Consider the following 25,022-nt stretch of genomic DNA (forward strand, 5'->3'; position numbering starts at 1 on the left):
GTCAGAGGCAGCCGCACTAAGATGGTAGTGTATTTATGTGTGTGTATGTGGGATGGGGATGGGAGGGAGAAAGTGTGAGGAACTGGGGTGCAGACGCTAAGGCTGAACCATGAGGAAGGATGGCAGAAGTCATGGTGTGTTCTTAGGCCCTGCAATTTCAAGAAAAATTAAAAATTAAAAAAATTTAATATGATCATTTCTTTCATGTCACATTCAAGACAGGTACAGTATATATGAATTTTCAACCCCATATTCAGGAGTGAAAGTAATATCATTTAATTTTATTTAAGTCCCATTCTTAGTCCTCATCCATCCATCCATGATTGTGGGAAATTCAACCTTAGTCATCCTTAGAGTCCTGTTCTTTTCCTTCACTCTCAAGATCATGAGAAGGTGGGCTTTCTCTGAGGTATGTGTGTTAGTCCGTTCATGCTGCTATAACAAAATACCATTGACTGGGTGGTTTATAAACAACAGAAATATATTTATTGCTCGCAGCTCTGGAGGCTGGAAGTCCAAGATCAGTGTGCCAACAGAGAGTCCCCTTCTGGTTTGCAACTGCTGACTTCTCATTGTAATACCATCGCTTTGGGGGTCATGATTGCAACATATGAATTTTGGGGGAACACTGATATTCACTTCATAGCAGCATGTGCTCTCCATCTTCTCCCAGAGTTTCCCTGTGGCATTGGTCTAACTGCCTACATTGTTAGTTAACTGGATAACTCACCCTGTATTGTCTGACTCCCTTTCTTACTGGTATTCCAAAGTTCCCCAGTGAGTCATTTGTAGTGGATCCTCCTCTCAGGATCTGCTTTGGAGGAACCCAAACTGAGACAATGAGTTAATACTGTAAGGGCACTGTCAATGCCCTCCAGCCAAAGACCACCAGGGACACATCTATAGTTGAACCAGTTGGGTTTATTTATTTTTTTGCATCAAAGTAGGACACACACCATGGGATATCATGGGGTGTCTCTGAAAAAGTGTGTCAGAAAGGACCTATTATAGTATTTGGACTTGGCTGGATGGTTTGGGAGATGGTCTAAGGAAGCGGGGATTGGATACTGTCAGAAAGCACAGGCAATTCTATGAAGGAGAATCTCAATAAATCTTACCTATAGTGAGGGGAGACTAAAATGAAGTTAAAGTTGCAACTGGTAAAGAAATAGCCACTCATCTGGGCCAAGAGCTGGGCTGTCAGGTACTTGTGGGTGACAACCGGGAACTTGTTTTTGTCTGTGCTTAGACAAAATTGTGAAGTGGACTTGCTTTGTCTCACCTTCTGATCTCAGAGTAAACTTGTCTGAGGTTGGTATTCTGTGAGATGGTTTATGTCTAATAGATTAGCATGGTCTACCTGTGAATGCTAGGCCAGGTTCCGAAAGTCCAGTCCTGATCTGCTTTTTAAATTTCTCAGCACTTAGAAAATGCAAGGCACTTAGTAAACTCTCAATGTCACATACCAGTCACCAGTCTGAAGTTAGGGCTTCACAAGCATCCTCTTTTAATCTTAACAATAATCTTGAGTTAGGTATGAATTATATTCACATTTTAGAAGCACGGAAGAAATGTGATCTGTGCTTATGCAGAATGTCAACAGGTACATTACATTAAGATGAAGAATGATAAACCAGAGATCTGCCCTTAATTCTGAAGTGAATATTATTAATCCCTTAGAGAGAAAAAGCAAAAGCAGGAGGGTCAGAGGCCCGCTGTCTCTCGGCAATAAGATAAAAGTCGATGTGTCCTTGGAAAAATCAAAGCTGCCCGGAATCTGCAACTTCTATTATATTTCAGCCACTTCCCCTTAGGAATATGGAGGCTGTCTTAAATATATTATTATTCTGATGATGTGTGGTTCAGCTTGGACTTAAACATGCACTTCAGGAATAAACATAAATTACTGAAAAGGCATTAGCCCTCCGGCAGTGTATACATGCCTTTTGTTTCTGCAGTCTTCAAACTTTTCTGGCACAGTAATTCGTCCACCAACACAAGGACATATAAACCGCCATTACCAGCCCTAGAAAAAACAATCCGGACAACAAAGGGAAAGACAGCAAGAAAAAGCGTGAGAGAGGCCAAACGAGGCAGCGCCCTGGGGTTCAGACCCGGGTGCAAGGGCGCCAGGCGCCTCGGCCGCTAGGGCCCGCCCGCTCCCAGCCCAGCCCTCATAGCTCTAGGATTTCTGGCCCGCCCCCTGCGCCGCCCGCCTTTCCGGCCAGACGTTAGGAGGCTCTACATGGCGCTGCTAGGCCGTGTCCTCTTTGCTTGGGGCCGCGGTCCTCGGCGGGTAAGGCGGCGCTGGAAGGGCCGAGGGCCCTGCGCTCTCCCCGCAAACGCCCTGTCCGGGGGGCTAGCGGAACGAAGCGCAGAGCGTGGAGTCGCGTTACCGGGACGCTGGGAGCGAGGACAGGGTATCTCGCGGAGAGAGGACAGAGGACTGGGGTTTCTGGGGAATCTCGCGAGGAGCGGGAACCCGGGGACTGGGATTAAGTGGGAAGGTCGCTTTGTGGTGCTGTCGGAGGAAGTCCTGGTATATGTTTGTGTTTGGGATGGGGGTGGGGATGGGGGTGGGGGTGGGGGTGGGGAGGGCACGCCGTGGTTCTCACTGGTTCCCATTCCTAGTAGTTTCAAAGTTGTGTGTAAGTAGAAAGAGAGGACACTGTACACACCGGCCTTTAGAGGAGTGGGAGAGGGACGGGGTGGGGAGTGGGGGCCCAGAGGGAGCATTGGCCTTCTCTGTAGTTTTTTTTTTTTTTAATGAAGGAATTCTTTCAAGTGTTAGTTGTTCAGTTAAACATTAATACAAACATATTCACATAAAAAACTTCCCTTCCTAGAGATAATGCTGGGCGAGCTGCATCTCAGGCTGGCTTCCACCACTTCCACTCTCATAATTTTGTTTTGTTTTGTCAACATCTCTCCACTAGACCAATAATCAAAATAAAGTGTGCAAGACAGCTAGAAGGGGGAAGAAAGACAAAGGAAAATAAAAAAGTCATATCCAAGACAGCCCCTTCCCCCAACTAAATTAAAAAAAAAATCTTAGTGAGCTAAACTAAACTAAACCAGAGTTCACAATTTCCTTAGCCAGGTAGAAAAATTAATCTGCCAACTGTGAAAAAACTTTTTTTTCAGTTAGAATGGGCAGCCATGGTTTTCTTTTTTGAAAAACATGGACAAATTCCAAATGTGAACACAAGGAAATGTTATAATGAGTCTCTGAAGTAAGAAAGAAATTCCTTTTAAAAAGTGAAATTTGTTCAAGGTTAGGGTTTTGTTGATACTGTTTTCTCTTATAAAGATTTAGGTTATAGGTTATTGTAAAAGAAAGCTACATTTTCAGATCCCTTCATAAAGAACTCTCTCATTTGAATCCTACCATGGCTCTGTAAAGAAGAAAAGTCTTCAGAGAATTTTTTTTTTATTAGTCTCTGCTTTACAACAAAGTGAATCAGTCATACATATACATCTGTTCCCACATCCCCTCCCTCCTGCGTCTCCCTCCCTCCCACCCTCCCCATCCCACCCCTCCAGGCGGCCACAAAGCACCGAGCCGATCCCCCCGCGCCACGTGGCCACCCCCCACCATCCATCCACCCCACGCCCGGCAGTGTATACACGTCCATGCCTCTCCCCCGCCCCGTCACAGCCCCCCCACCATATCCCCAAGCCCACCCCCAGTAGGTCTGTGTCTCTATTCCTGTTTTACCCCTAAGTTCCTCATGACATTTTTTTTTCTTAAATTCCATATATATGTGTTAGCATACGGTATTTGTCTTTCTCTTTCTGACTTACTTCACTCTGTATGACAGACTCTAGGTCTATCCACCTCATTACAAATAGCTCAGTTTCGTTTCTTTTTATGGCTGAGTAATATTCCATTGTATATATGTGCCACATCTTCTTTATCCATTCATTTTTTTTTAAAACACAAATCATTAGGATTGTAGTAATAAGGTCACACAGACCGTATCCCAGCTCTTCTGACACCATTAGACAATACAGCATGAGAGGGAGAAAATGAACTCATTTAAAAATTAACTGTAATCTGAGAGTTGTGAAATTCCTTTGCTTAAGAAAAATGGAAGTTTTGAGGATGGGGGTTTGAAGGCAAGAGAGGCCCTTCTGGTGGTGTTTCTCTCCTTCCTGGCACATGCAGGCTTGGGTGTGAATTACTGGGAAAGGAAAAGTCTTCACATCTGTTAAGTGGGAGATTGTTCCAGGCAGCATAATGTTTCTGTGAGCAAATACAAGTTTTTTCAATTAAAGCCCCTGATTTGAATATTTTAGTTACCAAGAAACTGAGAAATGTTTCCTTTGTCATACATCCTATTTATGAAGTGCTGTATTGTGCTGTTAGCTAGTAGGGTTCAGTTCAGTGCAGCGTTGAATGAGAACTGGCTCTATGCCTGCCCTGGGGATGCAAAGGTTAAAAAAAAGTATGAAACTTGCTCTCAAGTTGCTCTCAGTTTTTTTTTTAAATAAATTTATTTATTTATTTATTTATTTATTTATTTATTTATTTATTCATGACTGCGTTGGGTCTTCCTTGTGGTGCGAGGGCTTCTCATTGCAGTGGCTTCTCTTGTTGCGGAGCACAGGCTCTAGGCACACGGGCTTCGGTAACTGTGGCACATGGGCTCAGTAGTTGTGGCTCATGGGCTCTGGAGTGCAGGCTCAGTAGTTGTGGCGCACGGGCTTTTTTGCTCCATGGCACGTGGGATCTTCCCGGACCAGGGCTCAAACCCGTGTACCCTGCCTTGGCAGGCGATTCTTAACCACTGCACCACCAGGGAAGTCCCGCTTTCAGTTTTAATGAGGAAAACATTCACTCATTCAGAAGTTTATCAAGAAATGCTAATTAAGTGCCTACAAAGTGTTGGGCATTCTTTGGCGATCCTTACTTGAAAAGTATCTCTACCATCCTTGAGCTAATAGCCTCATATGTATTTTTCAAGTTATGGATAATAACTCATGAATGGACCTTGAAATAATTTAGTGGAACAAAATGAGTTTAAGAAAAATAAAGTGGAATGGAGTAGAAAATAAAGTGGAATAGAGTAGAAAACCTAATGTAGTAAGGTTAAGTTTACTTTGTGAAACTTTTTTTTTTTAATTTACTATTCTTCCTTTCATAAATTCATTCTTTGATATCTGTGGTGCACATTGCTTTTTCTTTTTCCTTTTTTTTAATCAAGAGTAATAACTACTATTTTTATAAAAATGATACCTGGCCAATATGAATTCAAGTAATATAGTTAAATTAAAACAAGCAAAGTAACACATGTTCCCAAACTGGCCACCCAGAAATAACTGGGGTTAACATTTGGCTAGCATCATTCCAGGCACCTGTTTGTGCTGGTAAAAGGATGGGTAGATAGGCATAATTTTGCTTGGATGTATCACATTTATTTTTCCCATTGAACTTCATCAACATTGTTTCGTTGTCTTCTGATGCTGATTATTGTCAAGAAGAAGTGTAAGGCCAGCTGGGTTTTTTTTTCCTCTTGTTTGTGTTTTGAGTTTTCTTTCTTTCCTCCCTCCCTCCCTCTCCCCCCCCTTCTTTCCTTTCCTTTCCTTTTCTTTCTTTTTTTTCTCTCATTTTTCTATAGAGAAAGCCTAAGAAATCTTTCTTTACCCATCTCAGAATTTCGGAATATAAGCTTCCTGGAGGCAAGGATTTTCGTGTGATTTGTTCACTGTTGTATGCCCAGAGAGCACAGAGTAAATATGGAATATCTGTCACACGACTGAATGCATGTACTGTGTGGTGTATAAGGCATATTTCTTACTAGATCCTCATTCAGAATATGCCTGAAAAATGATATTCTAGTGGGTCATCACCAGACATCAACAGACTGTGAAAATGCAGATGTTTATTAGAATTCATATATGAACAAAGCAGTGTGTGCCTAGAGGAGGCAGGGAAGGCTTCATGGAGGAGGTGGGCTCCTAGAGCTCACTTTTGAAGGAGTTGCAGTGTACAGGATCCCAAAGATAATCTAGATGTAAGGAATTGCATGTATCAAGAAGTGAAGAAGCATGACCTATTTTTAAAAATTCAAGTGTTTTGGCATTGTGGACTTTGCAAAGTATTGGAGTCAGAGAGAAGTTCATGGAGATGAGATGGGACAGGTTGCTGGGGGACCAGGGCATGGTGGGCTTCACTTATTTATGTGGCAAATTGAGCATTTACTATATGTTAGGCACTGTACTGGGGATATGAGCATGAGAAAAGGAGCTGATTCCTGCTCTCAGGAAGCTTAAGAATCTAGTAATATTATAGTATATTATGGTATGTGTTATGATGAGTGTTCTTGATCTTAGAGGGGGTACAAATAAATAACATCCCTCTTCTCCCATCTGAAAAAACAGAGTAAAGATGGAGGCCAAAGTACCACTTGTTACAGTTTGGTATTAGAGCCAATTCTAACTGGATTTCCTGAATTAGGCAGACTTATCATCTGAGGAGGAACATTTGCTTTCTGAGGGCAGCTAGCTCCCAAGAGGGAGAAGGTTTAAGAAGGACTACTCATGCCCAATTATTCTCTCAAAATTTGCTGGTCAGATAAACCATTTCCAGGGGGACAGGGTGACTAAGGGGGCAAAAAGAAGCCGGGAGTTAAACTAACTCAGCTCCCCTCCTGGAGGGAAATGAAACATCAGGATTAGGGAAGAAACATTTCCCATCCACAGTGGGAGAAGTGTACAGTTTTAAGGAGTATAGGGGCTTCCCTGGTGGCGCAGTGGTTAAGAATCCACCCGCCAATGCAGGGAACACAGGTTCGAGCCCTGGTCCGGGAAGATCGCACATGCCACGGAGCAACTAAGCCCGTGCGCCACAGCTACTGATCCTGTGCTCTAGAGCCCGTGAGCCACAACCACTGAAGCCCACACACCTAGAGCCCGTGCTCTGCATCAAGAGAAGCCACCGCAATGAGAAGCCCATGCACTGCACCAAAGAGTAGACCCCACTTGCCGCAACTAGAGAAAGCCCGTGTGCAGCAATGAAGACCCAGTGCAGCCAAAAATAAAATAAATAAAATAAGTAAATTAAAAAAAAATCACTTTAAGGAGTATAATTTTGGGGTTTTACATATAAGCTGGGACCTGAAGGATTAGTAGAAGTTAGTCAGGGGGAGGAGTAAGAGTAAGAAAGTTCTAGGCAGGAGAGTGGCCTATGTGAAGGCACAGACTAGATTATAGGTAGCAAGTAAGGAGGCAGGTGGTGAGAGGCCAGGGAGCAGCCTGTGAGCCACATTAAGGAGTGAGAGCTTTGTCCTGAAGGCCTGGGAATAGGGGTGAGAATGGAGGCAACCTGGGTAATCTCTCCAGATGAGAGGCCATGGTGGCTTCAACTAAGGAATGGCAGTACATGAGAGACTTGAAGTCTGGTGATATTTAAAAGAGATATATTGAGAGGTCTTGATGATTGGTGGTAGGGGGTGAGGAAGGAAGATTGGGCCATGCTGAGGAGGTGAATGGCACCATCAGAATTGTGAGCAGGAAAGTATTATCATCAGGTGAGACTTGAGATGGGGATACTAGAGTGCAAGTATAAGTGATAAGGGTCTGAACTAAGGGCAGTTGTTGGAGCTATTTAGGACTAAAATGAACCGAACTTAGTGGTTTGGGTATGTGGTGTAAGATGAAGCCCAGATTTCTATTTTTGATCCCTGAGCTAAGGGAAATGCTACTCTCTGAGAGAGAGCATTTATGAGAGGGAGCCAGAGGGAAGAGAGGGGTAAGTGATATATCTTGAACATGTTAAAGGGCCTCTAGGACTTCCAAGCTGGTATACAGATAATTTGATTAAGTTATAGAGGTGGTGGTGAGAATGATAATTCTGTTGGGAGTATTTGGGAAGCCTCAGCCTTGAATGATGAATGTTGAGTGATGGTGGGGATCAATTTGTTGTTTTTTTTTTTTTTTTTTTGGTGGGGATCAATTTGTATAAAGGTAAATAGGTAGAAACAATTTGTGTTTGGGGAACCCTGCATATTTTGTTTTTTTTGAGTATAAATTTCAAGGTGGAAAAGCAGAGGGAGATGAGGCTGGAGAGATGGACAAGAGCCAGGTCATAATGACTTGTTGTGCTGGGTGAAGCTAAGGAATCTGGACTTTATGCAGGGAGTCACTGAAGGATCTTAGGGGTAGAAGTACCATGAGCAGGTTTGCAGTACTCTGGAGCGCAGCATTGCAGATATGTTGGGGTAAAGGGAGACTGGAGGACAGAGACCACATAATGGATGATGTAGCATAGGCCCTTAGTATTTGTGAATGATGGAAGATAGCGACCTTTGAACTCAGGCAGTGGACGGAGAGTAAAGATACTGACTGGGGAGGTAAAATACATGGGACTTGGAGAGGAATGGAATATATTAGGTGAAGAGAAAGAGGATGTGAAGGAGTCCCTAGAGGGAATCACTTGGATGAATGGTAGCCTCAGAGCTCAAATATTAATGTGAAGAAATTTCAAAACAAACTCCCTTCCAAAACTATAAAGCTAACTTCGTAATGTTAAAAAAAATCTAGATCTCAGATTATTCCCCACAGGTCATTATAAAGCACATCAAAAAAAGGAGGGGAATTCTAAAGTTAGCCAGGGTTTCCTAGAGCTCATATTAGAAGGCATTTCATTGGTGTTTGGCAAACCTTAGTTTTTAAAGAAAATTCCAGGTAGAAAATAATCAGCAATCTTAGCTGTCCTATATTCTCTTCCTAAGATGATAACTTACTTTGAGATTAGAAATGCCTGTGTAAATATAAGTAAGTTAAGAGTAAGGGGACAGCTATACTTTGATCCCTTCCAGCATGGGGAAGCTCCCACATTGCCTTGCATCTAAAACAGTGATAGAACTGTAGGCTTTCACAGTTTGTGAAATGATGTTGCCGTTTACCTTTTGCCCTGATTTATTTTATTCTCTGTGCTTCAAAATTGTATTTCCAACTGCAGATTAGATACCTACACCAGAATAGTCCACAGGCATCCGAGGTGGAGCATTTCTAATACAGAACTGGTTATCTTCAGTTCTCCACCTTGAATCTTTTCGTGTCAGCCCAATCATTTCAGTAACAGCATCACTCTACATGCAGCTATTTAAACTAGAAAACTCTGTCATCTTCAGCTCTTCCCTTCTTGCTCACCATTTCCAGTTGGTTGGCTTCTGAGTTCAGGCTAATCAGCATGTTAAATATGTGTGGTAAATGTTGTCTTGATTTCTGCTGTCATTATTTCTCACTTAGACTCATGCCTTTTGTCTGACTCATATCTATTTCCTTCTAGCTCACAGTTAAATCTTATTCTTTCCAAAACACAAAGGCAATGCAAAAAGTAGCAGAGGTATTGAGGTGAAGGTGAGAGAAGTGGAAAAGGCTCTATCTGCCAAATGGCCTTGATCAAAGGGAGAGACCTCTTTGTCTGCTTTTAGTGAAATAGGTCAATGTGTGCTGAGGTTGGACTTTGAGGCAAGAAGAAATAATTGGATCAGGCAATATTATGTACAATAGTAATTCACTATATCCTCATTTTCTGGGACCTTCCCATCTGCAAGTAATCTTATTTGCTAACTTCTTACCCCTTCTATGATGGCATCCAGTCTAAATCATCATCTCTTACCTGGCCTGGTATAAAAATATTATACTTACTCTCCCTGCTTTTAGTCTTGCCTCCTACATTCCATTCTCAACTTAGTAGCCAGAACAATTCTCTAAAAAACTTAAGGCAGCTCATGTCAATCCGCTGCTCAAAACTTTGGAGAGTTTCCCACTTGACTTGAGTATAATTGTAAGTCCACGTAGTGGTTGACTCAGCCTGTGTGATCCAGTCCCCTTTACCTCATTGACCTCACCTCCTGTCCCTCTTTCTCTTCCCTCCTTCTACTTCAGCCACACTGGCCCTCCGATTCTTCCTAATGTGCTAGGCATGCTTCCTTCTCAGGGCCTTTGCTTTTAGTTTTCCCTCTGCCTGAAAGGATCATGCAACTCATCCCCTCACTCCCTTTAGGTCTTTGCTCAGATGTCACCTCAATGAGACCTTTGCTGACCACTCTATTTAAAATAGCAACACTCTACCCATATTCTATGCCTTATCTTTCCCCACAGCAACATATTAACTTTTAATATACTCTATATTTCACTTAATTTATCTTCCCTCCCGCCCAAAGATAATCTCTCTTAGGGTAGAATATTGTATCTGTTTTGCTCACTGCTGTATTGCCATTGCCTAGAACAGTGTCTGGGGCATAGCAAATGCTCAGTAAAAACATGCTAAAGATAAATAAAATGAGTTAACACTATAATCGTAATATCATGTTTATCTCTAATACTTTTTCATACAAGCAAATTCCCAAATCAGAACAAACCCTTTTCAAGGGTTTGTTATGCTATGTTGTAAACTGTTACATTGTAGACACTTATTAGGAATTTTTATTTCAAATGCGATTATTTATACCTTTATAACCTTTCCTCTGTGAGGTTGAGAAAATGTTTTAAAATAATAAGAAAAGAAAGTTTATATGCAAATATCTTGCTTAATTTATCTTTCATAAAGTACCAGTTAAAATTCCCTATACAAATCAATACTAAATAAATAAAAATTCATCTTAGCGCTTTTGGGAAGAACACATTTTTTCATTATTACCAGGTAATGATAAACTCACCAGCCTACTTGTGCAAATTTCCTGATTCATCATCTTAATGTAATAGTTCTGGAGTTGGTGGCAGCCTTAAGTAAAACTGCCATTTATGCAGATAAAGATTATTGTAAGTTGCTTGGATTATCATGCTTTGGCAAAAGGATACCAAAAAATGCATTGTCAACGTGAAGGTAAACAAAATATAATGACTGGCACGGAGGATTACCAGATTTGCAAATTTATCTTTCACAATTATTTTATACATGTTTTCAAATTTTATCTTTCACTAACTTTTTTCCCTGGTTAAAAAATCAAATCATATTTATTGAATAGATTTTGAAATTACTAAGAACCAATCAAACTAACAAAAAGAACAAATAATCTTCCATTATCCCATCACCTAGACATACATAGTAACTGTGAAAGGTAATGAATGGACTCTGAAGTCAGACACATCTTCGATTTGAGTCTTTACTACTTATTATTATTTGTCTTTAAAAGTTAGTTACTTGACCTTTCTGTGCTTCAGTTTTCTCATCTATAAAATGGGAGTAACAATAGAATTTACCTTATAGGGTTGTTGAAAGTCCTTCATAGACCTGGCACATGGTAAATATTGAATCTACTACTAACTGTTGTTATTTTCTTCCAGTCTTTTTTCTAAGTATATATTTTTATTTATAGTTAAGAACATCCTGTATATTTCTTTTTTTACTTAACATCATATTATAAGCACTTTCTTGTTCAGTTTCTAGTTGATGAATAGCCTTATCCTAAATCAGTGACTACATTTCTATTTCTTTAGGGTAATAGACATCTCAGAACAACTAATGGCAGCCCATTTAACTTATAAGAATGCTCTAGCAGGAAATTATCGATTCTGGAATTTTAATCTTATAACCATAACCTGATGGGGAATATCAGATACCCGACTGGTGTGATCATTAAACTCAGTAGGAGCTCAGTGAGTAAAGAGAGGCAGTATACAAGGTCGTTATAATCTTGGTTTTGCAAGTTGGGCAACATACTTAACTTTTCTGGGCCCCTCCTGAACAATGGGATAAAAATAATACCTATCTCATGGAGTGGTGAAGATTAGTTTCTAATCCTGATAAATGGTAAACACTTAATGAATATTAGCTCTTTATTGTTTGTTATTATGGTTAACACTTAAAAGTTTGTTTTCATAATTAAAAGTGAGAGAATAGCAGTGATTTTGACAAGTAATATGAGAGTAAGCTGTAAAATATAAGATAGGGCAGTATAAATATTTTTCAGTTGAAAATGGTTTGATTTTTCCCCCCATTTTAAATATAACAAATATTTTTATCTGTTCTAAATTTATTATCCAGAAGACAACATAGGAAGAGGCATTTTGTTTAATAAATCTTATAAAGGACTTTTTATAATTTTGTTCAGTGATTCAAAGATGGAATGTGATTTTTATCCAAATTATTCTTGCTAAAAGACAAAAAGGCTTTATGTAAGTTTTTTTGAAGTTAAATTTAAGCTAAATGCATAAACTAATAATGCTAGCATTTATAGAGTGCTTTCTGTGTGCTACACAATTTTCTAGGTTTATTATTCATATTAACTCATGAAATCCTTATAATGTCCTATGAGGAAGGTTCTGTTATTATCTCCAGTTATAGAAGAAACTGAGGCAAAAAGAGGTTAAATAACTTGCTGAAGGTTACATGACTAGGGAGAAAATTCTGCCCTGTGTAGTTGAGCTCCAAAGCCCATGCTTTTAACCACTCTACTGTTACTTAACATTCCAACAGAAAAAGAATAAAAATTGATTAAATACAGTACCAATATGTTTACAGTGAGTTTGTGTTAATCCAAGAATTTGATTAATATTAGAGTATGTTTAAAAAAATTCATATCTTTTGTGGGAATATAAGTATGCAAATTTCAATTCATTTTTTTCTTTTAGTTTTTTAGGTATGGAACAAAAATATTATATCAAAACAATGAAGATTTTCAGTCTAAATTCTTTCCACCCTTGCAAAAATTGATGCTACCACCAAATAGTTTTCAAGGAAAAGTAGCATTCATTACTGGGGGAGGTACTGGCCTTGGTAAAGGAATGACAACTCATCTGTCCAGCCTAGGTGCACAGTGTGTGATAGCCAGCCGGTAAGTCAGTCTCAGCAAGTTGCCTGGCAAGAGTCTATTGAAGAATAATTCTGTGCCACAATATTGAAACACTATTTGCCAGAGTTGTTTGATTTGCGTCGTAATCTTCTATGAAATATCCTTTAGATTATTTAACTAAATCTCCTTGGAAAAAGTCAGTTATAATTTTTGATGATAGGGCTTCCCTTGTGGCACAGTGGTTAAGAATACGCCTGCCAGTGCAGGGGACACGGGTTCGAGCCCTGGTCTTGAAAGGTCCCACATGCCACAGAGCAGCTAAGCCCGAGCGCCACACTACTGAGCCTGTGTGCTAGAGCCCGTGAGCCACAACTACTGAAGCCTGTGTGCCACAACTACTGAAGCCCGTGCACCTAGAGCCCATGCTCTGCAACAAGAGAAGCCACAGCAGTGAGAAGCCCGTGCACCGCAGCGAAGAGTAGCCCTGGCTTGCTGCAACTAGAGAAAGTCTGCACACAGCAATGAAGACCCAATGCAGCCAAAAATAAATAAATAAATTAATTAAAAAAATTTGTGATGATAGAAATAATGATTGATTATGGAACTGATGATATATATATTTCACAAATTCATTGATAGAATTTTTTCTGTATATGAAGTTAAAAAGTACTATATTGAGGCTGCTTGTTTTCAGTGAGAGTAATTATAATTACTGATTCAGTGGATAGTTAACCTTGTACCAGGATAATGGATATAATGCTTCCATTTTCTATAAGATGGGCAGATATTTGAAAACAGCTGTTGTGATGAATGTAGGGAGGGTGAGACCATGTGGAAAGAATTTCTTATTTAGGCATGTCCCAGTACCTTATAACAATGTAAGTATAGAGGTTTAGAGACTGGTCAAAAAAATCTACCCCTTCTTCCAATTTTGAATAGTGTACAATTTTTAGGTAGGCTAAGTAGTAACCTGAATGACAAGTCACTATGTAATTTACAGCAGGCAAAAGGAATTTCTTTCAGATGTTGTCTTTAATGCAAATTGGCCAGAACATTTTTTTTTCACATTGTAATGTGTCTAAGAGTGTTAAAATATTATTTTCTTTGTAACACTACATAATTTACATTATTTATTTTTTTCTGTTTCTCTCAAGAGCATAAGATTCTGACTATATATAGTTGTCCAGACCCATCAATTTGATCTAAAATCTACTAACGTAGATTTTATACATAACATAGATTTTTTTATAGTTTAACGTAAGCTTACATCATTCCAGGAATGTATTTTCCTTCTAAAGCAGGCTTGGGCAAGGAAATACATAGAAATGAATATAATTAAGGAAATAATTTAAAATCTATGAGTAGATATAAAATAACTGGCTTAGAAGTAATTCAATAAATTAGTGTCACATATATGAAAATTGCTTAAATTTAACTTCTAGAAAATAAATGCATTCAAACTAACTTGTTTGTAGATACAGCTTTTCTATTGTCTCAAAAATTCATGTCATTAAGCTGTAGATTCTCTTTTTTAATTTATGAAATTAAAAAGAAAAATATAGCATGAAGTTATTTCAGAACTCATGCAAAGTACCATGTGTTTATTTCTAGAAAAATTGATGTTCTGAAAGCAACTGCAGAACAAATTTCTTCTCAAACTGGAAATAAGGTACATTAATAACAGTTACTTAAATCAGATTTAGGAATTATAGCATGCTTAAGTAATTTACTCATGCTCATGGATTAGGAAGTCTGAAAAAATGTAGGGTTCTTTTTTTCTCTTTGTTATTTTGCAGGTTCATGCAATTCAGTGTGATGTGAGGGATCCTGGTATGGTGCAAAGCACTGTGTCAGAGCTGATCAAAGTCGCAGGACATCCTGATGTAAGTGTAATGGTGATGAGGCGAAAGTATGAGGCCTTTGATGTTGATATCACCTACCAAGATGTATTAAGGAAATAAAATATTGATGTGAGCAAATGCTGTGTTAAGAAGCATCTATTTTCCATTGCTAGCAGAAAGCTAGCTCTGTTTAAATCAGGGAATAGATAAGGTGGACTGCTACACCATTTCCTTTCAGGGGTACTTAAAAAATACATTTACAATCATATAGAACAAACTTGATTTCACTTTATTTAATAAGATTATGAAATAAGAGCAGTTATCCAAGAGCACAATATCTAGTTTAAATGATTCATGCTCTTTGCTTTTTTTAAATAACTTTTGATTATCTCTGTCAGTGGAGGAGAATAATACAAACAAGGAAACCTACAAAAAAAATTCCAGATTTCTTCTTGTAAGACCTGAGATATGCATGGGTATTTTGCTTTTGTTTGGTTCACATATTGGAAAGAAACCATTTCTTCCAGTAGTCTCAAAGAGAGCACTTTTCTATGTTAAAGATATTTTCAGACAGACCAATAATGTATTATATTATTGGTGGAATAATAATATTCCACCGATAATAAGTGGAATCTTTATTGATATTGAAGAAGCAGGTCATCAACCAAGAATTTCATTAGCTAAATTAAGCCAAAATGATACCAGAAATTAAAGGCATTTTAATTAAGATTTCTTGAAATAAAGTATAGTCACATGGTAGATATGCTTAATCTATATTTATATTTTTAATAATAGACTCTACCCTAATTTTGAGATGGCGATTAGAACTCTAAAATTTGGTAAATAATAATAGGAAATTTTCACAGGCTCACAAAAGGTAAAACTGAACCAAATCTCATGGTATTTTTACATAGCAGACTGTGAACTTTAGCTTTATGATATTATTTGGATTTATAAGTTTCAAAAATAAAAGCCCTTTGGGGAAAATATTCTTCCTCATCTAAGTTTCTGTAACTTGCCTTAATCATTTATTAGATTGTGATAAACAATGCAGCAGGGAATTTTATTTCTCCCACTGAAAGACTGTCTCCTAATGCTTGGAAGACCATAACTGACATAGTTCTAAATGGCACAGCCTTTGTGACACTAGAAATTGGAAAGCAACTAATCAAAGCACAGAAAGGTATGTATATTTATTCTTTATATGTTTATTGGATCCCTACTTGTGCAGGTTCTGTGCTAAGCCCTGGGATACGTAAAAACGTCAATGACAGTGTCTATTCTTGTACAACTCATAATCTAGTGGGGAAGAAATATACTTAAATAGTTACCATATGCTGTGATCTAAGCTATATTAAATGTTATGTTTCAAGTGCATTGGAAATCCAGAGAAAGAAATAACTAACTCTCCCTAGGGATGATTATCATGTTGAGGAACAGAATGCAATTTTAGCTGAATTTTCAAAGATCCAGACATGGAGAAGGGGGAAGGAAAGGAAATGTAAATGTCCATGGGAAGAAGCTTGGTGTGGTAAAAGCAGAAGGGTTTAGGGACTGGTTACAGACGGGAGGGAGATCAGTGGGAGATGATTATGGGAGGTGGGTTGGGTGTAATTGGGAAAGTTCCCGATACCAAAATGGGGAATTTGATGTTAATTTTGAGGAAATGGGGAATTATTTCCTTATGGCTTTTTCTTGAAGGTGTCTCATAAAGAATATGACTTGATTAGAAAGGTTACTGGGAACAATGTAGGGGCTAGAAAAGATTAGAGAGATCATTTAGGAGGGTCTTATTTTCCTTTTGTTAGGATAGATGGCATGGAGGATAAATTAGGAGATATTTAGAAGATAAGATCAATAGGCCTCACTGATTAGGTGAGAGAGTTTTTAGCTGGATTGGATAGTTTAGATGATGATGACATCAATGAGAAAACTGGAAGGAGAGTAGATTTAGAATGTACTAGAACATTTTTGTTTAGTACTATAGGAACAGACTTCTTTAGAAAAGTTCATACAATATAAATAGTGAATTTCGGCCTTTTGGCTAAGATCAAGTGTAATATAAATAGTGAATATATTTGTAATGTATTTATGTGGGTATATACATATATGTCTAGAACCAGTGTACATTTATTCATTTAACAGAAACTTACTGATGACTTTTGTGTACCAGGCCCTGTGCTGCTTGCCCGCATGACAGGTGACTAAGACACTATCCCTGAGCAGGTTGTGGTTGGGACTTGAAGGATGGGGGTATTTTCTCAGAGAGGTTGGAGAGTATTCTGAACCAGGACAAGGAGGAAGAATCCTTGTGTTCCTTGAAGGATGTCCTCTGGGGCTTGAGGGGAATGGCATGGAGCTGACCAGTTTCCTTCTGTTGGTTCAAAGCCTTTGCCTCATTATGTTCAATTTCTTCTTCTTTACAGTGTGGATAATTCTCAGATCAGCTTGAGAAAGGATGTAGGAACAGACAGAAGGATGCTAGAGAGGCACTAGTTTTTTTCCTACGCATGTGCTAATAACTTCCATCTTTTCTCCATGCACTCACTGAAATTGAAACCCCAGGTCACTCATTCCCATTACAGCAAAGTGGATATGATTGAAATTTGGAATTTACATAATTTTTTTGATTTTTTTTAAAGGGGTGGATGATTGGGAAGGGAGACAGAGAAGTGTGGGCTGACTTCTCTCTCTTCTCTGTTCTAGGATCCTTCTATCTCTTCTCACTCTGCCTCTGTCTGATTTTCTCTCTCCATACCTCTTACTCATTTCTCTTATTTGTTTCTCTCTGTATGTCTGTCTGTCTCTCTCTTTCTCTCTCTCTGTCAACTCTTCACTTTTGCTTCTGTTTCTTTCTTCATCTTGGTCTCTCTCACCGCTTGGTGTTTCTCCACCTTGTCTCTTTTATTTCATCCCCTGCCCATCTGTGTTACTCTTGATTTCTGTCTGACCCTCCCTTCTTTTCTCATTATTGTCATTCATTTTAACATAGACTTTGATCTATTTTTATTCATCACATTGGTTAAAATTCTATGGGCTTCATTAAAAATACATTAGCTAAGGCTTCTTAAAAGATGGAGCCAGTTTTTATTCTTCCAAAATTCCTGTCGGTTATAGATGCTGTAACCTGACAGGGTTTTAAGGACTTGTATTAGTGAGCTGTGGAGAGTACAATGCACAGGGTCTTTTCTGGTATTGGAGCGATAGTCAAGGAACTCAGGTGCTAATGACCTCTGAGGTGTGTCGAAGTGGTAAATATGGAAGTCAGTTCAGGGAGCAGGCCATCTGTAATAATCTGTGATCAGAAGTATGTTAGGTGGTCTGGTATCTAGGAAGGCGGTCAAGGTAAGATATCCATGAAGTCAGACTAGAAAATATAAGGGCACCAGCAACTAGAAGCCAGATGCTCACTTGCTGGGGACAGGAATTGGTGATGAGTTCCACTCAGAGAGGGGCTAGCAGATAACTGAAGATCAAGAGAACTGTGGCCTTAGCAGGGGCAGAGAAGCTAAAATTAGAGGGACACTGTTAAAGTATGTTTCTAGGCAGCACTGATGCAAAGCTAACAATTTTGAACAAATAAAAGATTTAGGAAACTCCTAAAGACCTTAGCCCAATGTGCTCTTATAGCCACAAAGGTCAGTAAATACATGGCTGATCCTTTCTGGGGAGGATTCGAAATTATCCTGCTGAGGTTCATTCATCACTAGTATGTCATGTATAAATTTAAAATTTTTAGCAAATAGTGTGGAAAAGAGTACCTAATTTTATTAAAGAATTGAGAGAACTTGCAATGAGGAAAGAGTAAAAGAATAATACAGAGTTTTATTTAAGAATCTAGTCATGAAGGACATGGATAGGATAAATATTGAATTTTTCCATCAAACCCTAGAGATCACTAGAAGCAAGAGATACCTCTTGAAACTCTTAAGAGGTTATTTTAACCTCTTAAAGTAGCACTATTATTTAAATAGCATTAATAATACTTTATACCACAATAGTGCTTTGTAATTTACAAAGTATTTTCATATACCAGTATAGAATCAGTATGAAATTCAAGATTATTGTATGCTGAAATACAGATAGATTAAAGAAAGAGTAAATCAATGCATAATGTAGCTCTAATGTATATATTATTTTTAGTTTGCTAAATGGGAAGAAACATTTATATATAGTGAAGTCCACAGATTTTCTATATATAAATTGATACAGAATTTTGATTGTTTTATAAATTTATACACTTATGTAACCATTACCAAACCAAGACATAGAACATTTCTATTGCCTCCAAATGTTCCCTCTTGCCGATTTCTACTTATGTTCCCTCTTGCTGATTTCTACTTAATCCTCACTGTCTATGTTTTTAATCCATTTTTTATTGAGTTGTTTCTCTTTTTATTATTTTAAAAATTCTATATTTATTTTTTATTGAAGTAACATTGGTTTATAACATATATAAATGTTTCAAGTGTGCAGTATTTCGACTTCTACATACACTACAGTGTATTTACCACTAAAAATTTAGTTTCCATCTATCACCATACAGTTGATCCCCTTTACCCATTCCTCCCTGCCCCTTCCCCTGGTAACCACTACTCTGTTCTCTGTATTTTTTTTTAATTGTTTTTTCCTTCCCTACATCACAGCAGTATCTTACCGTATCTATAGTTGAGTTTTTTGTTTGTTTGTTTTTTACGATGTTGGGGGTAGGAGTTTTTTTTTTTTATTAATTTACTTATTTATTTTTGCTGTGTTGGGTCTTCGTTTCTGTACTAGGGCTTTCTCTAGTTGTGGCACGTGGGGACCACTCTTCATCGCAGTGCATGGGCCTCTCACTATCGTGGCCTCTTTGTTGCGGAGCACAGGCTCCAGACGCGCAGGCTCAGTAGTTGTGGCTCACGGGCCCAGTCGCTCCACGGCATGTGGGATCCTCCCAGACCAGGGCCCGAACCCGTGTCCCCTGCATTAGCGAGCAAACTCTCAACAACTGCACCACCAGGGAAACCCTGTTCTCTGTATTTATGTTTTTGTTTTTGTTTGGTTTTTTCATTTATTTTGTTTGTGTGTGTGTGCGTGTATTTGTTTTTTATAGTCCACATATGAGTGATATCATATGGTATTTGTCTTTTTCCATCTGACTTATTTCACTTAGCATGATACCCTCAAGGTCCATCTGTGTTGTCACAAATGGGAAAATTTTATCTTTTTATGGCTGAGTAGTATTTCTCTGTGTGTGTGTGTGTATATCACATCTTTATCCATTCAACTCTTGATGGGCACTTAGCTATTTTAATATCTTGGCTATTGTAAATAATGCCATGATGAACACAGGGGTTCATATATCTTTTCAAATTAGTGTTTCTGTATTCTTTGGATAAATACCCAGAAGTGGGATAGCTGGAAAATATGGTAGTTCTATTCTTAATTTTTTCAGGACCCTCTATACTGTTTTCCATAGTGGCTATACCAGTTTATATTCCCACTAACAGTTTACTAGTGTTCCCTTTATTCTGTATCCTCACCAACATCTGTTATTTATGGTCTTTTTGATGATAGACATTCTGACAGGTGTGAGGTGCTATCTCATTGTGGTTTTGATTTACATTTCCCTGATGATTAGCAATGTTGAGCATCTTTTCATATGCCTGTTGGCCATCTATAAGTCTTCTTTAGAAAAATGTTTATTCAGCTCCCCTGCCCATTTTTTAAATGTTTTTTGTTGTTGTTGAGTTGTATGAGCTCTTTATATATTTTGGATGTTAACCTCTTATCGGATATATCATTTGCACGTATCTTCTTCCATTCAATAAATTGTATTTTCATTTTGTTGATGGTTTCCTTTGCTGTGCAGAAATTTTTTAGTTTGATGTAGTCCCATTTGTTTATTTTTGCTTTAGTTTCCCTTGCCTGAGGAGACATATCTAGAAAGATTGCTAAGACTGATGTTAAAGAGCTTACTGCCTATTTTCTTCTAGGAATTTTGTGGTTTCAGGTCTTAGATTCAATCTTTAATCCATTTTGAGTTGATTTTTATGTATGGTGTGAGATAGTGGTCTAGTTTCATTTTCTGTCAGTGGCTGTCCAGTTTTCCCAACACCAAGTACTGGAGAGATTATCCTCTCACCATTGTATGTTCTTTGCTTCTTTGTCATATATTAATTGTCTGTATATACATGGGATTATTTCTGGGCTCTACTTTCTTTTCCTTTGATCTGTGTATCTCTTTTTCTTTCATTACCATGCTGTTTTAATTACTATAGCTTTGTAATTTAGTTTGAAATCAGGGAGTGTGATACCTCCAGCTTTGTTCTCTTTTCTCAGGATTGTGTTGGCTATTTGCTGTATTTTGTGGTTCAATATAAATTTTAGAATTTTTTTGTTCTGTTTTCATGAAAAAAGTCCTTGGGAATTTGATAAGGATTGCATTGACTCTATAATAGATTGCTTTAGGTAATAAGGACATTTTAACAAAGTTAATTCTTCCAACCCATGAGCCCAGAATATCTTTTCACTTATTTGTGTCTTCTTCAATTTCTTTCAACAGTGTCTTATAGTTTTCAGTGTATGAGTCTTTTACCTCCTTGGTTAAATTTATTCCTAGGTATTTTATTCTTTTTTGTGATTGTAAATGGGATTGTTTTTAAAATTTGTCTTTCTGCTAGCTTGCTGTTGGTGTATAGAAACACAGCCGATTTTTTGTATGTTGATTTTGTACCTTTCAACTTTACTGTATTTCTTTACTATTTCTAATACTATTTGGGGGAGTCTTTAGGGTTTTCTATATATGAAATCTTATCATTCACAAATAGTGTCAATTTTTCTTCTTCCTTTCCAATTTAAATGCCTTTGATTTCTTTTTCTTGCCTAATTGCTCTGGCTGGGGCTTCCAATACTATGTTGAATAAGAGTGACAAGAGTGGATATTCTTTCCTTATTCCTGATCTTAGTGGGATAGTTTTCAGTTTTTCCCCATTGAGTATGATGTTAGCTGTGGGCTTGTCATGTATGGCCTTTATGTTGTTGTGGTATGTTCCTTCTATACCAATTTTATTGAGAGTTTTATCCTAAATGAGTGTTTAATCTTTTCAAATGCTTTTTCTTCTTCTCTTAGAAGATCATATGGTGTTTTAAAATTAACTTTATTGAGGTATAATTGATGTATAAAAAACCATACATATTTAATGTATACATTTGTGTATACCCATGAAACCACCATTCAATCAAGGTAATAAAACATATCCATCACCTCCATGAGGTTTCTCATGTCCTTCTTCTGTGTGTGTGTGTTAAGAGCACTTATGTGAGAACTACTATCTTAATAAAAAATTTTAAGTGCACAATACAGTATTGCTAAATTTAGGCACGATTTTGTACCTAAAGAGATTTTGCAGATCTCTAGAACTTATTCACCTTGCATAACTGAAACTTTATAGTCATTGAACAACCCCCATTTCCCCTTCCCCCCAGGCCCTGGCAGCCACCATTCTACTTTCTGCTTCTATGAGTTTGACCTCTTTAGATACCTTATATAAGTGTAATCATGCAATATTTGTCCTTCTGTGATGGGCTTATTTCACTTAGCATAATGTCCTTCAGGTTCATCCATGTTGTTGCACATGACAATTTCTATTAAGGCTTAATAATATTCCATTGTATATGTATACCAAATTTTTTCTTTTTCCTTATCTGTCAATGGGCCTTTGGTTTGTTTCCATATATTTGCTATTACGAATAATGCTGCAATGAACATGCGAGTGCAGATACCGCTTCCAGGTCTTGATATCAGTTCTTTTGGATATATACCCAGAAGTGAGATGGCTGGATCATAAAGGTAGTTTTATTTTTAATTTTTTGAGGAGCCTCCATAATGCTTTCCATAGTGGTTGCACCATTTCACATTTACACAATGGTTGCACATTCACCAGTAACAGTGTACAAGGTTTCCATTTTCTCCATATCCTTGCCAACACGTAGCTTTTTTTTTTTCAAATAATATGTGTCCTAACAGGTGTGAGGTGATATCTCATTGTGGTTTTGACTTGCATTTCCCTGATGATCAGTGAAGTAGAGCACCTTTTCATGTACCTGCTGGCCATCTGTATATCTTCTTTAGAAAGATGTCTATTCAAGTCTTTTGCCTATTTTTTAATCTGACTATTTGTTTTTCCCTATTGAGGTGTTGGAGTTCCTTATAGAATTTGGATATTAACCTCTTACCAGATATGTAATTTGCAAATATTTTCTCCCATGCTACAGGTTGCCTTTTTATTCTGTTGATTGTTTCCGTTGCTGTGCAGAAACTTTTTAGTTTGATATAGTCCTACTTGTCTATTTTGGTTTTTGTTACCTGATTCCACATGCATCCTTGAAAAAATAACAAAAATTTTATTCTTCTGTGTAACACCATACCATTATTTTACCTAAGAAAACTAATAATTCCACAATGTTTTATTATCCAGTTCATATTCAGATTTCACCAAATGTCTTCACAAAATATCTTTTTTTAATTGAAGTATAGTTGATATATAATATTATATGTTACAGGTGTGCAATATAGAGATTTACAAGTTTTAAAAGTTATATTCCATTATAGTTATTATGAAATATTGTCTATATTCCCTGTGTTGTACAGTATATCCTTATAGCTTATTTTATAGGTAATAGTTTGGACCTCTTAATTGTCTCCCCTAAATTGCCCATCCCCGCCCCCCTCTCCCCACTGGTAACCACTAGTTTGTTCTCTATATCTGTGAGCCTGTTTCTTTCTTGTTGTATTCACTAGTTTGTTGTATTTTTTAGATTTCACATGTAAGTGATAACATACAGTATTTGTCTTTCTCTGACTTATTTCACTCAGCATAATACCCTCCAGGTCCATCCATCTTGTTACAAATGGCAAATTTCATTCTTTTTTTTATGGCTGAATAGTGTTCCATATATATACATATATATTTTACATATATATATAAAACCTCTTTTTTATTGGAGTATAATTGCTTTACAATGTTGTGTTAGTTTCTGCTGTACAATGAAGTGAATCAGCTACATGAATACCTATATCCCCTCCCTCTTGGACCTCCCTCCCACCCCCTGTCCCACCCATCTAGGTCATCACAGAGCACTGAGCTGAGTTCCCTGTGCTTTATAGCATGTTCCCACTAGCTATCTATTTTACACGTGGTAGTGTATATATGTGAATCCTAATCTCCCAATTCGTCCCACCCTCCCCTTCCCCCCACTGTGTCCACATGTCTGTTCTCTACATCTGTGTCTCTATTCCTGCCCTGGAAGTAGGTTCATCTGTAACATTTTTCAAGATTCCACAGTATGTGTTAATATACGATATTTGCTTTTCTCTTTCTGACTTACTTCACTCTGTATGACAGACTCTACGTCCATCCACATCTTTACAAATGACCCAATTTTGTTCCTTTTTATGGCTGAGTAATACCCCATCATACATATGTACCACATCTTCTTTATCCATTCATCTGTTGTTGGAGATTTAGGTTGTTTCCATGTCCTGGCTATTGTAAATAGTGCTGCAATGAACATGGGGTACATCTGTCCTTTTGAATTATGGTTTTCTCAGAGTATATGCCCAGTAATGGGATTGCTGGGTCATATGGTGGTTCTTCTTTTAGTTCTTTAAGAAACCTCCTTACTGTTCTCCACAGTGGCTGCATCAATTTACATTCTGAGTGCAAGAGGGTTCCCTTTTCTCCACACCCTCTCCAGCATTTATTGTTTGTAGATTTTTTCATGGTGGCCATTCTGACTGGTGTGAGGTGATACCTCACTGTAGTTTTTTTTGTTTGTTTTTGTTTTTTGTGGTACGCGGGCCTCTCACTGCTGTGGCCTCTCCCGTTGCAGAGCACAGGCTCCAGATGCTCAGGCTCAGCGGCCATCACTCACAGGCCCAGCCGCTCCGTGGCATGTGGGATCTTACTGGACTGGGGCATGAACCCGCATCCCCTGCATTGGCAGGCAGACTCCCAACCACTGCGCCACCAGGGAAGCCCCCTCACTGTAGTTTTGATTTGCATTTCTCTGCTAACCAATGATGTTGACCATCCTTTCATGTGCCCCTTGGCCATCTGTATGTCTTCTTTGGAGAGATGAAATTTAGGTCTTCCACCCATTTTTTTGATTGGGTTGTTTGTTTTTTTGATATTGAGCTTCATGAGCTGTTTGTATATTTTGGAGATTAATCCTTTGTCCATTGCTTCATTTGCAAATATTTTCTCCCATTCTGAGGGTTGTCTTTTCATCTTGTTTATGGTTTCCTTTGCTGTGCAAAAGCTTTTAAGTTTAATTAGGTCCCCTTTGTTTATTTTTGTTTTTATATTCATTCATTACTCTAGGAGGTGGGTCATAAAAGATGTTGCTGTGGTTTATGTCAAAGAGTGTTTTTCCTATGTTTTCCTCAGTTTTA

The 25,022-nt window shown here is 38.0% G+C and overlaps 1 protein-coding gene across 1 annotated transcript in view; it reads left to right on the forward strand.

Annotated features, from left to right (window-relative positions):
• Nucleotides 1-2,245: 2,245 nt before the first annotated feature.
• The window catches only part of DECR1 (2,4-dienoyl-CoA reductase 1), a gene marked incomplete at its 5' end in the record, with an annotated part of 61,814 nt that continues 39,037 nt past the window's right edge, over nucleotides 2,246-25,022 (forward strand). The window contains 5 exons of the mRNA XM_079722149.1: nucleotides 2,246-2,539; nucleotides 12,586-12,788; nucleotides 14,358-14,415; nucleotides 14,543-14,629; nucleotides 15,623-15,770. Coding sequence (XP_079578275.1) covers nucleotides 2,246-2,539; nucleotides 12,586-12,788; nucleotides 14,358-14,415; nucleotides 14,543-14,629; nucleotides 15,623-15,770 — 790 coding nt within the window. The remainder of the gene's footprint in view (nucleotides 2,540-12,585; nucleotides 12,789-14,357; nucleotides 14,416-14,542; nucleotides 14,630-15,622; nucleotides 15,771-25,022) is intronic.

Source organism: Hyperoodon ampullatus (assembly GCF_949752795.1).
Source record: "Hyperoodon ampullatus genome assembly, chromosome: 17".
In the NCBI taxonomy this organism is placed as follows: Eukaryota; Metazoa; Chordata; class Mammalia; order Artiodactyla; family Ziphiidae; genus Hyperoodon; species Hyperoodon ampullatus.